Below are 15,036 nucleotides of genomic sequence, written 5' to 3' on the forward strand. Positions count from 1 at the left end.
AAAATTAATTTACATAAGAATTAAAATTGTGTACAATTATAATACTTTTTAAATTTTAAGCCTTTTTTATCTCACTGGTAAGTGATTCTATTTAATGTCATAAAAATCTTAAATAATACTATACTCATATTTACTAATATTTAATTAATTAAATGCAGTCTCAAGCTTGGGGCATACTCTGCAAGAGCAAAGAAAAAAAAGTTAGTTCCATACTTCACGAGAAAAGGTGCGAAAGTGCGAAAGGCTGCAACACACTCCGCAAGAACAGAGAAAAAAATGTCTCGCTCCCAGGGCTGCAAGAACAAAATGACGTAATTTTGTTCTCACAGCCCTGGGTTGGGAGTTCTCGCAGCTTGTTCTCGACACATCGCCTGAGCAGAACTTTTTTCTTGCGGGTGTCCGAGAACTATTGTGTGATTGGTCAGACATTTAAAGTAGGCGTGGTTAATGCGGAGAAACGCAGATGATTGTTGGCACCTGCTTTTCTCGTGAAGTATGAATGTACAGGCCATAACGAACTTTGTTCTTGTTCTTGAAACCTCGAGAAAACGAACAAATTTCTTTGTTCTTGCAGAGTATGTTCCATGCTTAAAGGGATAGTTCACTTTGAAATTAAATTTTGATATGTTTTAGCTTACCTCATGGGCATCCGAGATGTAGGAGTATTTGTTTCCCCAGTAGTTTCAATTTTGATAATTTTAGGTCAAACCGTTCTTGTCTATGGTCACCACCTCAAAGAGCATACACAGAGAAATCCAAATTAAACAATCCCCCATCGTAAGTACACACTGATGGCCTAACACACGAAAGGAGCGGTTTGTGTGAGAAAACGAACAGTATTTATATCGTTTTTACCTCTTGTACACCACTACGTCCGACTGATCCAAGTGCGTGTTTCCTGTTGTGACATTCACGCGTTCTGGCTTTAGTCTGCGCAAGCGCGGAAAGCGCGGGAAGTGGTATCACATTCTGTTAATATATCAATCTTCTTCCATTGCGATGTCCTGTACGTCTAATGTTTAGATCTTCACAGTGAAAAGTAACACTTCCCAAATTTCTGTGTAAACAATGAGAGAGGTACAAGCGCGAGAGATCCACTTTCGGTGCTTTCCGCGCTTGCGCAGACTAAAGCCAGAACGCGAGAATGTCACAACAGGAAACACGCCCTCGGATCAGTCGGACGTAGTGGTGTACAAGAGGTAAAAACGATATAAATACTGTTCGTTTTCTCACACAAACCGCTCCTTTCGTGTGTTAGGCCATCAGTGTGTACTTACGATGGGGGATTGTTTAATTTGGATTTCTCTGTGTATGCTCTTTGAGGTGGTGACCATAGACAAGAACGGTTTGACCTAAAATTATCAAAATTGAAACTACTGGGGAAACAAATACTCCTACATCTCGGATGCCCATGAGGTAAGCTTAAACATATCAAAATTTAATTTCAAAGTGAACTATCCCTTTAAGCATGGAACATACTCTGCAAGAACAAAGAAATTTGTTCGTTTTCTCGAGGTTTCAAGAACAAGAACAAAGTTCGTTATGGCCTGTACATTCATACTTCACGAGAAAAGCAGGTGCCAACAATCATCTGCGTTTCTCCGCATTAACCATGCCTACTTTAAATGTCTGACCAATCACACAATAGTTCTCGGACAACCGCAAGAAAAAAAGTTCTGCTCAGATGATGTGTCGAGAACAAGCTGCGAAAACTCCCAAACCGCTGCGAGATCAAAATGACACAGCCCTGGGAGCTAGAACTTTTTTCTCTGTTCTTGCGGAGTATGTGGCCTTCAACAAACATGCCGTAATATTTTTTAAAGGAACACGCCGACTTGCGTATCCCCCAGTTAGATAAGTTTGTACATTGAGATACCATTCTCATCTCTGAGCGTGCCATAACTCTGTCTAATGCACCCACCGCTAGCCTAGCTTAGCACAAAGACTGGAGGTAAACGGCTCCATCTAAACTATTACTCAATAAGTGACAAAATAACGGCAACATAATCCTAGTTGGCTTGCACAGAGCTTGCTAGGGACTATTTTCAGGCGCTGCATAATATCATTGTGCCGCTGCAGCCATGGTATGCCAGCAAAATTCTCAGATTTTTTTACAGGAATGAGAGTGTAGTTCCTAGCCATAAAGGGCTAGAATTTTTTTTTCTTCGGTCTTAGTAGCCTACAGTATACACATCACAACATGTAAATGGGAAAATGTTGGCGTTATTTTGTCCCTTTTTGAGCAGTAGGCTAGATGGAGCCATTTACCTCCAGTCTTTGTGCTAACAGGCTAGGCTAGCAGTGGGTGCGTCAGACAGTTATGACATGCACGGAGATGAGAATGGTATGTATGAACTTATTTAACTCTGGGGGATATGGTGAATAATATAAAATCCTGAAAAGTTGGTGTGTTCCTTTAAGGATGTTTTTATATCAAAATCGCATGCACATAAATCAGTCAGATTAGCTCTACATTAAAACTAAACATCCATGTTCTTGTATACATCTAAACTTATGAATGACTAAATATACTTTGATTGATTTCTAAAAGGCAATGGCATAAAAAGACTCAAAAGTGCAATGGTGAAAGGAGAATTTATGGATCATCTTGCTTGTTCAAACCTAGTTACAAGGCTTAACTACAAACTACTTTGTTAGCAGCGCAAGAAACCTGATGTAGAGCTATTGGCAAGGGAATGAACCTTTTGCAGTGACAAATTTAAATGGTTTCCCAGACTAGCCTCAGACTAAAATATTTGACCAGTTTGAACTGAAATCAATCTTAAAATATATCTGTGCCATTTGTTTTGGCTCAAAATGCACACCAGTAATATTTTGTCTAAGGCAAATTTATAAAAAAAAATCTAAACCAGGCATATTTAAACTATTAAAATTGTAACTATTAAAATGTAAACAAAGCAATTCACAATGGTAAATCACAGTATATATTAGTCTGTTAATCAGTAGTAATCCTTTTTTAACATCCCATCCCTTGATCAGTTACCTTACATCGCAATACCAGCTCCTTGATGTTGACAAAAACAAAGACATGGATATGGCTTTATGAAAGGAAATAGGATTCTATCTCCAGGGGCAGCATGGGTGGGTTAACAAAACAGCCTTTGTCTGTTACCTTTAGTGTCACACTAAAAGAGAGGCCATTGTGCTTTAGAAAGGATCCTTATGGTTCATGTCCTGGAACTGCAATGGATCCATTTCCTCAGATTAAGAGTCAGCACACATTCAGACCACAACAGTGCTTCACTTGAAGTTTCACCACTGACAACTTTCACCTCTGCTCCGTTGATACTGAAAATCCTTACCATCTGAAACCCTTTTCCAACGTAAAAGTAAAAAGAGCCGAATGCTTATATATGCTTGAGTTATAATAATTACAACAAATGAAGCTTTCAAAAGGTAAAAGAGGTCTAGAACACATGAAGATGGGTTTTGTGCTTTTTTAATCACATGGAAATACATGCCTCCATCCCTGAAAATAGAGTTTTACAATTAACAAGGAGACAGAAAAATCGTTTTAGAGAGAAGAGGTCTCACTTTTTTTGTACAATGTTTTTAGGCACTTGGAATTACAACAGCAAACATTCCGTTCTTCATGACAAAAATATAATTTCTTTGGTCCTTTAAAAAACCAAAAAGCAAAACAGAGGTTGATTGAAACCACAGTCTGGCAAAAAACAACAACATATAGCTTCACAATGCAGAACGCAGCCTTCTCTTCCCAGTTACATAACCTGCAAGAGTTTAACTGAATCTATAATGAGAGTTTGAGAAAAAAAAAACTTTTTTTTTTTCCTGCTACATGTGAAAAAGATCTTCGTTCACTCTGCAGAACAGAATACGTAAGGATCGGCTCAAATTAGACATACAGCAGTGAACAGTCATTCGATATATGTCACATTTAGCACAAAAACAATCGTCTTTGTTTTGTAAAAGCTCCTCCTAAACGTCCATTTTTGTGTTTGAAAAAAAACAAAAAACAACAAGTTTATAAATTCACTTGCATATCGTCTTCACCACATGGGAAGGTACAAGGGCTGAACTGGATTTTTATCAGAGGTCTCTGCAGGGGTCAGTTGCAGGGCAGCCACGTTGGGTAGGAACTACTGCACGTGTGTACCAGCGGCTGTACGTGAGCGACGTAGTAGTTACTGAAGTTGATGTCTCGCACGTAAGGTGCCGGCTGGTAATAGCACGTGACGTTGGTGACCGTGGGGATGGCGTTCTGTTCAGCCAGCACCCTCAGTGCGAGCATGGAGATGAGATTTAACGTCTGCCGTCGTTCGTGTCCCATCAAGCAAACCGTACTCTCGTTGACCACGTGGTATAACGTGACCAGACAGTCATACCGTTTGTGCTCCATTCCGGCAAAGTGATTCTGCAGGTACGCTTCGAGCTTTCGCTGTTGCTCGCCTATGTCTGAAAAGTCAATGAAGAACCGAGAGCACATGTACCGCTGGAGCGACTTCATCTCCGATTCCGACGTCGGCCGAAACCCTCGCACCAAAAGGTGGCAGTATTTTAAGAGGCCGCCTCCCCGGATCTCCTCCGGGTTTCGTGTTGCGATGACCTTGTTGCACAAATGGCCGAGAGCTTCCTCAAAGTCCCCGTACATGCTCTCGCCCAACACCGTCGGATGGAAGCACTCCGACATGGGCGTCTCTGAACAACGGTCGAACAGAAGAAGGGAGTCCAAGACTATCTGGAAGGAGTCCACACTGAACTCAAATTGCCGCCTCAGAGAGTCTACAAACTTAAGCTCGACATTTTTGCCGGTGTTGTTGGAGAGTGAAATAAGGCTCCAGCGGTCTGTGTCATTACAAACCTTCACTAGCTTCTGCACGTAGGCCTCCTTCAAAGTAAGCGGTGAGATTCTTTCCTTGCTGACGCCCTCGGGTAGGAAGTCCAGAAGGCTGTCGAGAACCACATCCTTAACCACACGGAAAGCCTGGTCGTCTGACAGTGAAACGCCAAAAATCAGGTCTAAGTCCTTGTATCCGAGCCCCGTGTCCTGGTGCAGAACGTGACTGGCAGCAGAACCGTTCAGCCTCACATCTCGAACCGCAATGCCTCGCTCCTCCAAACGGGCACGAACCACCTGCAGAAAAAGTTTAAGATCAGAGATCAAAGATTGTTTTATTTATTGGCCAATATTGGATATTTAAATGTACATATTTTCCCCAATTTTTATATTTAGATAACCTTTGCTGTCATCTAATGCTCGCTTAAAGTTAATTTTTGAAAACCCTAATAATTCAACACTGTCAAATCATAATTCATTTTTTATACTGTACAATATAATGTTGTGATTCCTACATACACTTCATATAGCTTTTGTTTTATTTTTTTATTCTTTTTGAAAAATATAGAATTTATCGAATTATCGGCCAGCTATCAGTTTGCAATTTACAATGTGAAAAATGATGTTGAGCTTACCATATAAGCCATAATTTAAATATCCCTAATCAGTAACTTCTATTCAATACATGAACAAGGAAACACTGGAAAACATAATACCACACTAAGTGCTGCTATAGTTGAACAATTTGAAAATATTTTGTTCTGCCACCACTGCATTTAGATAATTACCTTATTAGCTAAAAATGGCTTCAATGTTGTATAATAGTGCATAGACTCACAGATTTCTTGTATTTATTCCCCCTCACACTGAGAGCACCTCAGAATCACAGTTGGTCTATAGTCAGTGATCCATAACATAAATTCACTATAGTTTGCATACGCTGCAGTTTTGTCTATTTGTTGCTGTAATTTAGGCTCTTGAAATGTAGAACACTGACAGCCGTATTTTCCAACTAAACCACCCCTGAGAGACGTTTTGAACATGCCACACACACATTTAACAATATTTACTATAATTGGCCTTTTAGTATTAATCTTCTGTGCTGAATGCATTTATTTGCAAATTGGAAGTTATTATACATGTATATGCACTACAAGAATTTTTTTTTTAAAAATTAACTATTAGGTTTAAAATAATTTAATTGTTCACTACCAAGCATGTTCATAATGTTCCCAGTATCTTTTCATGCATAGACTACAGCTAAAGCTAATCATAAAGACCACTGTTAATGCGTTTATATGGAATGTGCACTGTAGAGATTGACACATCTGTGCATCAGCAGGAATTAATCCACAGAGACTTGGAAACATGCACCACTGCATGCAGCTGCACAATGTGCTAAAAGGCATTATACAAAACTACTCGCTTAAGAATACATGAAGAGGCAGTTAAGATTTCACATTCAAGTGAAGGTTTTATCAATCTTGAATGGGAAATCTGAAACACATTTCATAAATGCCTAATTTAATAAAGGCGAAAACGCAGGTTTTGGACCAAGCTGATTTATATGCTATTTATATTGTTTTGCAACCATTCAGAGATTAAAATGTGCTTAAATCAAACTCATTATCTCCGTCCTGAATGCCGTAACCTTCATTTACCACAGCTCTGTCGGATTAATGTCAATCAGATCACCTCCCCTCACCCCTGTCAATCAAATCATTAGCCTGCTATTTTTACACATTAGGTCAGATTGCAGCAATTGACCAAGTGAATGCAGTGAAGCCAAGCACACCTATTATATTATATTATATTAGAACATATTATACAGCTATACAGAATTGAATTTCAATATGGCCGAGTGCAATTTATTAAACTACAAAGGGTGTGATTTATTTAAACAAAAATCTTGTTTAAAGTTTGCTTTATTTAATAGTGGACTATTGTCAGTATGACCATAAGTCAATGTTGTTTCAAAAAATATTGCCAACGACAAACAGAAACTCAAAGGTGCTTTAGTTTCCACCAAAGGCTTGAGGGTTTAACCGGATCACCTTTCAGTGCATGTGAATATTATGATATTAAGATGACGCCAAATCAGGTTCGCAACTGCATTCAAAACCTACATTTTAAGGTTCAACTGTACATCACAGCCAAAAGCACAAGGTGCAACTGTGCAATCATGACACTGTTATGATGATAATGAAAACAGCCACAAAGTCTGCGTAAATAATGGCATGGTGCCGTGGCAAATCATTAGGGTTAAGGAAAACGAGTAACAGTGAATGAATGGCCATCTTTTGTCAATTTTGCAATGGCATGTGGAGGCTGTGCAATAAAACATCAAAGTTGGCTTTTAAAGGTTTTCCATTAAATATAATGGGCTTCCTAGTTGGGTTTTATTGACAGTGCATTACTATCTGTTCAAACAGGCAGATGGAGTATTATGTAACAGAGATTGTCAAAAGCTTGACCATTCATTACAGTCCACTTCATGCAGAGCAGAACTGGATCAAAGGAGGGGAAACTGACAGATTCCACAGTTCATAGTCAGTGTCGATCTTCATGTAATTAGAACCATTATGGGACAATATTAAGCCAGTTTTTAAGATCTAAGGAATGTCCCTGCAAAAAAGCATTCTTGAGAACACGGAAATAAAATATGTCAGATGTACATATATGATTGATGCTCTGCTTCCCTGAAACTGCTTCCATATGGGATCATACATAATATGCTGAAACGTATACATTTTGTGTTTAACTGGAAGCACATTCTCCTTAATGCACTTAAAACAAACACTCTCTTGTTGGGAGAAGCCATACTAAAGGAAGTGATCTGGAGAAAAGATCAATATCTGCTTGCATGTGTAGATGCAAACCCACACTGCTTGTGTATAAGAACAAGAATTCTTTTCATTGAGAAGGGGGGCACTGATGCTGGTCACCACAGGACTAGCTCAAGCAGCGTTACATTGCACAGGATTAGGGTCGGTAAGTCACACTCAGTGTAGGATTCGTGAGAATGTTCAAGTCATTAACAAGTCACTTAAATTTGCTAAGTGCACAGTTTTCTGTATCTGCTGGAGGGCCAAAGGCTAAGAATGTTTTGCTTATCCTTGGGGGTTGAGACATCACACCAATAGTTGGCCATGCAGTGACAGGCCAGAGATAAAAAAGAAAAGAAAAAAAAGAAGAAATCAAGGTTTTTTAATTTTTTTTAAATAAATGTACTAGTATTCATTTTAGACTAGGATTTTTTTTCCCCTTAAAGCAATCCAATAGCATATTTTACAATTTGAAAATCATTTTGGACTTTATTATAATTATGCACATTCCTTAGCTTAAATATATATATATATATATATATATATATATATATATATATATATATATATATATATATATATATATATATATATATATATATAGTTACTAGTACTTATCCAATTGCACATTTTTGCCACTGAATTCTGCGAGCATCTGTGATTCGATTGGTAGCCTATGCATTTCATTTTTTTATTACTAGGAAGAACTCTACATTAGGATAGTAGGCCGTAGTATTATCTATTCCAGTTTTACTAGTATTCATGATACACTAGTATATATTCCAGTAATTAGCAGTTGCTTTTTACTTTATAGTTTAAATAAAAATCTTACGAATCAAATGTAAATGTTATTAACACTTGAAACACACTATTGTCTGATAAATAGGTACTGGTGCATATTCATTTAGCACTGGGAAAACTAGAATAGATGTTACTATTGAAACTTAATTTACTAACAACTAAGAAATAAATATTATTCAATTAATATTCAATTAGCAAACGAATAGTTAGTAGTAAAACTGGAAGGTACCGGTTCTATCTGCAACACACTAGTTCGAAGTGAAAGGCTGATATCACATTTGGGATAGTGACTAGTGACTAACGTTCACTGAAAATATATTAATGCTGGAATACTAAATACCGGAATGTAATGAACAATAACTAACGTTAGTGAAATAACGTTACTGCTCACTTTTGATTACTTGCTAGTGAAAACATCCAACCATACGTAATACAAGACAAAAGTAAGTAAAATAGTATATAGACTCGTGAAAATGGTCTAAGTGCATTAGATAGGTTAACGTTGTAGTAATATGCAGGGGGAAAAAGTATTCAGAGATGCGCGTTCATAATAACCTGAACAATCTGTCGCGGTTGCACCGAAAGCGTCGGGAAGTTTCCACGTCCGTGAACTGGAACCGTCTCGCCAAGAATAGAGTCCAAACGTTGCACCTGCTCCCAAGACAACACGCAAAACCGCCGACACTGCTCTGACACATCACCGGAGGACATGTCGATGGAAAGAAAAAACGGCTTTAAAAATACAAAAACTTCTGCTCTACTCCCGCACGGATATCGCTGTCTTTCCCACAGATAAGGCTCCAACGCAAAATTCGTCTGTGAAAAGCTAAGTTATTTCACAGTTGCTCTCGCTATCAGCTATATATAAATCGACACGGTTCGTGAGGTCATCCAGCTGCGTTGGTGATTCACTATTCCCAATCCACGCACAACCATGTAACACTGCAAGTATTAGTTATGCTAGAAACGCACCATCTGAATAGTCTTTATACCCGTTAGATTTGCATACGCGCGTATTATTGGTTGAATTACTGCTCATGAATAATGTCATAGCTCTTTGGTATTGGATTGGCAGAAGCGTGCAGCTATGACACACCCACCGCTTTAAGGCCTCGGTGATCACAGCAGTGAGTGCATGCCTACGCAGTGTAACTGTAAATGACTCACGTTTAAGAAGAGGAACCAGAAACAAAACAACAAAATAAAAACAAACATCTGTAAAATCTGTGATCTTGAACCTTATAGTTTTAGGTAACTTAATCTGTAGAAAGAAATCTGTAGCTATAATTTGCTTTTGCTAAGTCATTACCTTAACCAAGTTTAATGTTTTATACTCTCAAATGTAATAAAATGAATAAAAACAAATATTCCCTCCGGATATAACACGTGACCATTTCTCTCTCTGTGTGTATTGTTTGGTAAATTTTATATTGCTAATAAATATTACTAGCGCTAGTATCATTAGCAAATCTACAATGATCATAATGATGCATACTCTTATTTGCATAGACTTTTTACCTCAGGAAAATCTTACCATGCCTTTAAGTCATTATCAGATATAAATGTAAAAAAAAAGATTATTATAGACTTGCATCTTTATTATTCTTTTATTATTATTATTATTATTATTATTATTATTATTATTATATGAGCCAATAATTTTTTTTTCACAATAAAATTAATTGTTCCAGCGGCATAACTAAGCAAAGATAGTACAAAATACAACAGGCTATTTCTTAACTGGCCCCTAATGAGAAAGAAAGGAAAAAAAACAAACCCCATAAATCAGGAGGAAGCGTCTGAACAAAGGGATGTTTAGGGAACTGAATCAGTGAACAAAAAAACATCTGGAACCATCAACTCCTTCTGATGTTAAAAATAATGTGTGACCACATATAGCTTATTACAACTGGGACTGTCCTAAATCTGAAGTTATGTCTCCTCTCTATTGGGGAATGAATGAGGAATACATTATATGTCTTAATTCCCAATTATATAATGATTACTATATAACATTATGTTTATGTGGACTGCCAAAGAAAACATCCAAACATCTGTTTAGGTTGTATTCGGCTACACAGAGGGGGAAAAGAAAGGCTGCTACGCACGATTCTCTGCAGCGTGGCATTTGTGGATGACTCACAGCTCGCAAGCTGTTGATCCGTCTCGGGGGCAACAGTAGAGGGGTTAGTCATAAGAGATTCGTGTGTGTGCGATCAGAGAGCTGAACTGCATACCATTTCAATAGGGGAGGTCCTGACGGTGTGTGATGTCAATTTTCAGTTCCCCTGGCAACAGCATCCCCCGTCGCCAGGCAGCACAGTAGAGGGAGCCCTCATCTGTGTTCTGGACGGGTGGTGATATGAGACACCTGCGTCATTGGCCTAAAAATAGCTTGCCTTGAGTTAGGAGACCATTGTTGGTGACAATCAAGGGCTGGAATGATTTAGAAGGGTCGAAGAACATTCGAATTCACCTCGCTGTCACTTAGTGGATCGCTGGGTGGAAGAGGATCTGTGTAAGAAATCCATGAAGCACACTTCTGGGTGTATCCATTCGACCTAATGCATGTAGACAAATACCTTTAGCTTTAAGAAAAGTAGCTTTTTTTGTGTGTGCAAACAACCAGTAAGGCTCTTCCCAGTTTCACACCCAAGAAAGGGTGCATCTAAATCCCGAAACTGTTTATAAAGGATTCACATCTAGTCTTGTTTGTAATGCGGTTCTGCCGCCCTCGAATCTTTAAACAACACCCCAGAATGATGGCTGCGGATATATTATTATATTATTTGATTACCCAGAGTGTTGACTAGGAAAAAACCATCAGGGTCCTTAACCTTGGTTAGCAAATAAGTTACTTAAAGTTTAGTCTAGAGCATTCTTAACACATCGGCCATAACAGAATCAGATCATTTTGAATTTTACAACCTGCATTCTGGTGTTATTGAGCTTTTCATGGTAGGTTCTGACAATGACTTACTCAAATCATCAATAGAATAAACACAAAGGGCTCAATACACTACCATAAAACTTGTACCATAACTAGTTTGCAGCATGGAATGCATCAGACCACATCAGTCACTCTATTGGTGGACTGATTGTCATTTCAAGCTGCCGATAAATAAGAAAATAGAGAGAGCGTTTAAAAAAAGGCCATTCTTGAAGGCAAAAGGTCTAAAAGAGCATACAGGTCGCTCACTGGGGTGACACAAATCCTGGAGAATGTCACAAGACTGACATCTCAATGTGACTAAGCAGGGCTTGACATGATGATCATGAGTACATATTATACATACTTCATTAAAGCTCGGGTGAGGCATAAGGCTTTGTGAATAGAGTTAAAATTACAGACTTATGACGTATATTGCATAACACTGCAAGCCTATAGTTGGCTGTTCATCAGTTCACTCCATTCTTCTGGTCTGTCTGAGTTGACCGGAGTAGAGGTCAGAGCAATATTTCATGACTGCAAAGCTGAAAAACAACCAGTCAGAGTAATGAAGGCGTAAAAGAGGTTTGAAAGGTTTTCTCCCCTCCCTGTCTTTAAATATTCTATGAACATGTTAATCCCTATGACATTTTGATACTACATTGATCATATTGTAACATTATATCAGGGACAGTGACAGTCTAATAACAACATGAATCATCTAACCATACATTGACCCCCCAACGTTTGGACACTTAAGCCACGCTTAAAATGTATAGCCCGGTTTTACAGACATGGCTTAGACTACGCTAGGATTAGACCAATTAGGGCATTTCAGTAACTGTTATAAACTTGCTCTAGAAAAAAAAACATTTCTGATATGCATCTTGAGACAAAACAATGCCACCGACATACTTAAAGATACAAGATTTGTTCAGTTAAAACAGCTCAAACTTGCATTTAGTCTGTGAAACCGGTGGTTATGAGTATTGTAATATATAACAAAATTTAAGCCAAGTGGCATTTACATTAAAGATAAATATAACAAATACACTTTTTATGTATTATACAGCAAAAGGTTTTAAATGATAAAACAATAGATATACTGTTCAAAACGAAGACAAAATGTATTTGTTAATGCTTAAATGGTCCTTTTAACACTCATATTGTCCATAGTAAATTAAAGGAATAGTTTACCCATAAATGAAGATTCTGTCATCGTTTACCCAATCTTAAGTTGGTCTAAACCTGTAGGAATTTCTTTGTTCTGCTGAGCAGAAAATAAGATATTTTCAAGAATATGGGTAACCAAACCATTTCTATTTATTACCATAGCATGGAAGAAAAATACTATGGAAGTCACTGCGACCAATCAACTGTTTGGTTACAGTTTTTCTTGCAAATATCTTTCTTTGTGTTCAGCAGACAGGTCTGGAACAACTCAAAGGGTTAGTTCACCCAAAAATGAAAAGTCTCTCATTAATTACTCACCCTCATGTCGTTCGATACCCGTAAGACCTCCGTTCATCTTCGGAACACAAATGAAGATATTTTTGTTGAAATCCGATGGCTCAGACAGACCTTCATTGACACCAATGTCATTTCCTCTCTCAAGACCCATAAAAGGCACTAAAGACGTCGTTACAAAGCCCATCTCACTACAGTGGCTCTACAATAATTTTATGAAGAGACGTGAATAGTTTGTGTGCCAAAAAACTAAATGACGACTTATATATTGATGGCCCTATTTCAAAACATATTGATGGCCCTATTTCCATTTATAAATGCAGTCCAAATGCAGTCCATTTAAAACAAAGTTTTGAATGGTTATGAAACAGCGTATTGATTCATGATTCGGATGGTGTGTCAAACTGCTGAAATCACGTGACATTGGCGATCCGAATCCTGAATCGATGCACTTATTCATAAAGTTCGAAGCTTTGTTTTGAAATCGGCCCATCACTATATAAGTCGTTATTTTTTTTATTTTTTTTGCGCACACAAAAACTATTCTTGTCGCTTCATAAAATTATTGTAGAATCACTGTAGTGTGATGGACTTTTTAACGACGCCTTTCATGGGTCTTGAGAGAGGAAATGACATTGGTGTCAATGACGGCCTGTCTGAGCCATCAGATTTCAACTCTTCATTTGTGTCTGAAGATGAACGGAGGTCTTACGGGTGTCGAACAACAGTAGGGTAAGTAATTATTGACAGAATTTTCATTTTTGGGTGAACTAACCCTTTAAGCGTGAGTAAATGATGAGAATTTTTATTTATGGGTGAAATATCCCTTTAATATGCAACTGAGGAGAACTGACTTTACACATTCACTAAAATTATTTGTAATTATTATTAACAGTTTGGTATTTTGTAAATAATCACATTAAATTAATTAACATATTTAAGCATGAATTACGTGTGGCTTGTGCTGCATTCCAGGCAACCTGTAATCCGCGTTTTTCCAACCTTCTACCCTTGAAAGTGCACTAGAACGGCCGTCAAACCCGTGACTTCCCACCTGTGAACTCGTACTAGATCGATGTACTCCCAGTTACGAGTTCTGACATCACATAGCCCATGAAACAATGTCTTATGCCCAGTTTTTGTCCTCAGTTTACCTCAAATAAGCAAGGAGTAAGCGCCTTTGGTGATAGAAATGATTGTAAATGAGCATTAAGCCCTGTACAGTCCGACATACTTTGTTCACATCTAGCTACGGCAATTGCTTGCGCTCAGGAGGTTTGGCAGGACTTTGCTTGGAATGCCACAAAGTCGTGAGTCCTGGTTTGACGTCGTAACTTACCGGGCTCAAAAACCTCCCTGGAATGCAGCATTAAAGTGCAAAAAGTTTCTACAGTTTGGATTATTTTTTTATGTTTTGGAAAGAAGTCTCATATATTCACCAAGGCTCCAATAATTCAATCCAAAAATATAGTAAAAACAGTAATATTGTGCAACAGTATTTCAATTTAAAATACAAATTTAAAATTATATTTTTAAAATGTTATTTTTCTTACAATTAAAAAAAAACAATTAAAATATTCTTAAATATTTCTTATTATAATTATCAATGTTGAAAACAGATGTGCTGCTAAATATTTTTGTGAAAACTATGGTACTTTTTTCAGAATTATTGAATTAATATAAAGTTCAAAAGCAATTATTTGACATGGGAAATCTTTTGTAAGAGTATAAATGTTTTACTGTCACTTTTGATCAAATTGAATGCATCTTTGCGGAAAAAAAAAAGTGAATTTGTAAAAATAATTTTTTATCAAAAATCCTACTGACCACAAACTTTTGAATGAAAAGTAAGCGTACTTTTTGTAGATGATTATTGGTGCGCACAACGTTTGTTTTTAGTTTTGGTGTTACTATGCATTCTTTTACAACTATTGTAAAATTTGCTTCTGTTAATGTTTGATACGATCCACAGGTTCTTATCTAGAAGTCCCATGATGCTGTTCAGCTTCTGGAATCATGTTATGTAAGCTTATCTGTGATGTAAAAACAGATTCTCGCTGACTGAAGGACTTACGGAACATAACGATGTGTTTTAAGGCAAAGTAAACATTCTTACACGTTTGCTGCAGTAGCTTATTACGATCAGTTTGAAAGTGTATCTTATCTCAGGTCTAGCTTTGTTTTCATTTCCATTT

The 15,036-nt window shown here is 37.5% G+C and overlaps 2 protein-coding genes across 3 annotated transcripts in view; both read right to left on the reverse strand.

The window, feature by feature from the left end:
* Positions 1 to 3,444: 3,444 nt before the first annotated feature.
* On the reverse strand, positions 3,445 to 10,821 carry tent5ba (terminal nucleotidyltransferase 5ba). Of its 2 annotated transcripts, none has more exons than XM_067448361.1 (2): positions 10,683 to 10,821; positions 3,445 to 5,116 (listed from the first exon to the last, which is right to left on the reverse strand). In XM_067448361.1, the coding sequence occupies exons 1-2, from the start codon at positions 10,683 to 10,685 to the stop codon at positions 4,091 to 4,093; spliced, it is 1,029 nt and encodes a 342-aa protein (XP_067304462.1). In that variant the 5' UTR covers positions 10,686 to 10,821; the 3' UTR covers positions 3,445 to 4,090. The 2 variants fall into 2 exon arrangements, with proteins under 2 accessions (XP_067304462.1, XP_067304461.1); XM_067448360.1 differs by lacking the exon at positions 10,683 to 10,821 and adding an exon at positions 9,001 to 9,459.
* The window catches only part of zdhhc18a (zinc finger DHHC-type palmitoyltransferase 18a), a 48,333-nt gene continuing 44,014 nt past the window's right edge, over positions 10,718 to 15,036 (reverse strand). Inside the window, exons 10-11 of the transcript XR_010906413.1 lie at positions 10,922 to 11,006; positions 10,718 to 10,829 (exon numbers count right to left, since the gene is read on the reverse strand). The gene's annotated coding sequence lies outside the window, so the exon portion shown is untranslated. The remainder of the gene's footprint in view (positions 10,830 to 10,921; positions 11,007 to 15,036) is intronic.

This window comes from Pseudorasbora parva, chromosome 7, assembly GCF_024679245.1.
Source record: "Pseudorasbora parva isolate DD20220531a chromosome 7, ASM2467924v1, whole genome shotgun sequence".
NCBI classification, from domain to species: Eukaryota; Metazoa; Chordata; class Actinopteri; order Cypriniformes; family Gobionidae; genus Pseudorasbora; species Pseudorasbora parva.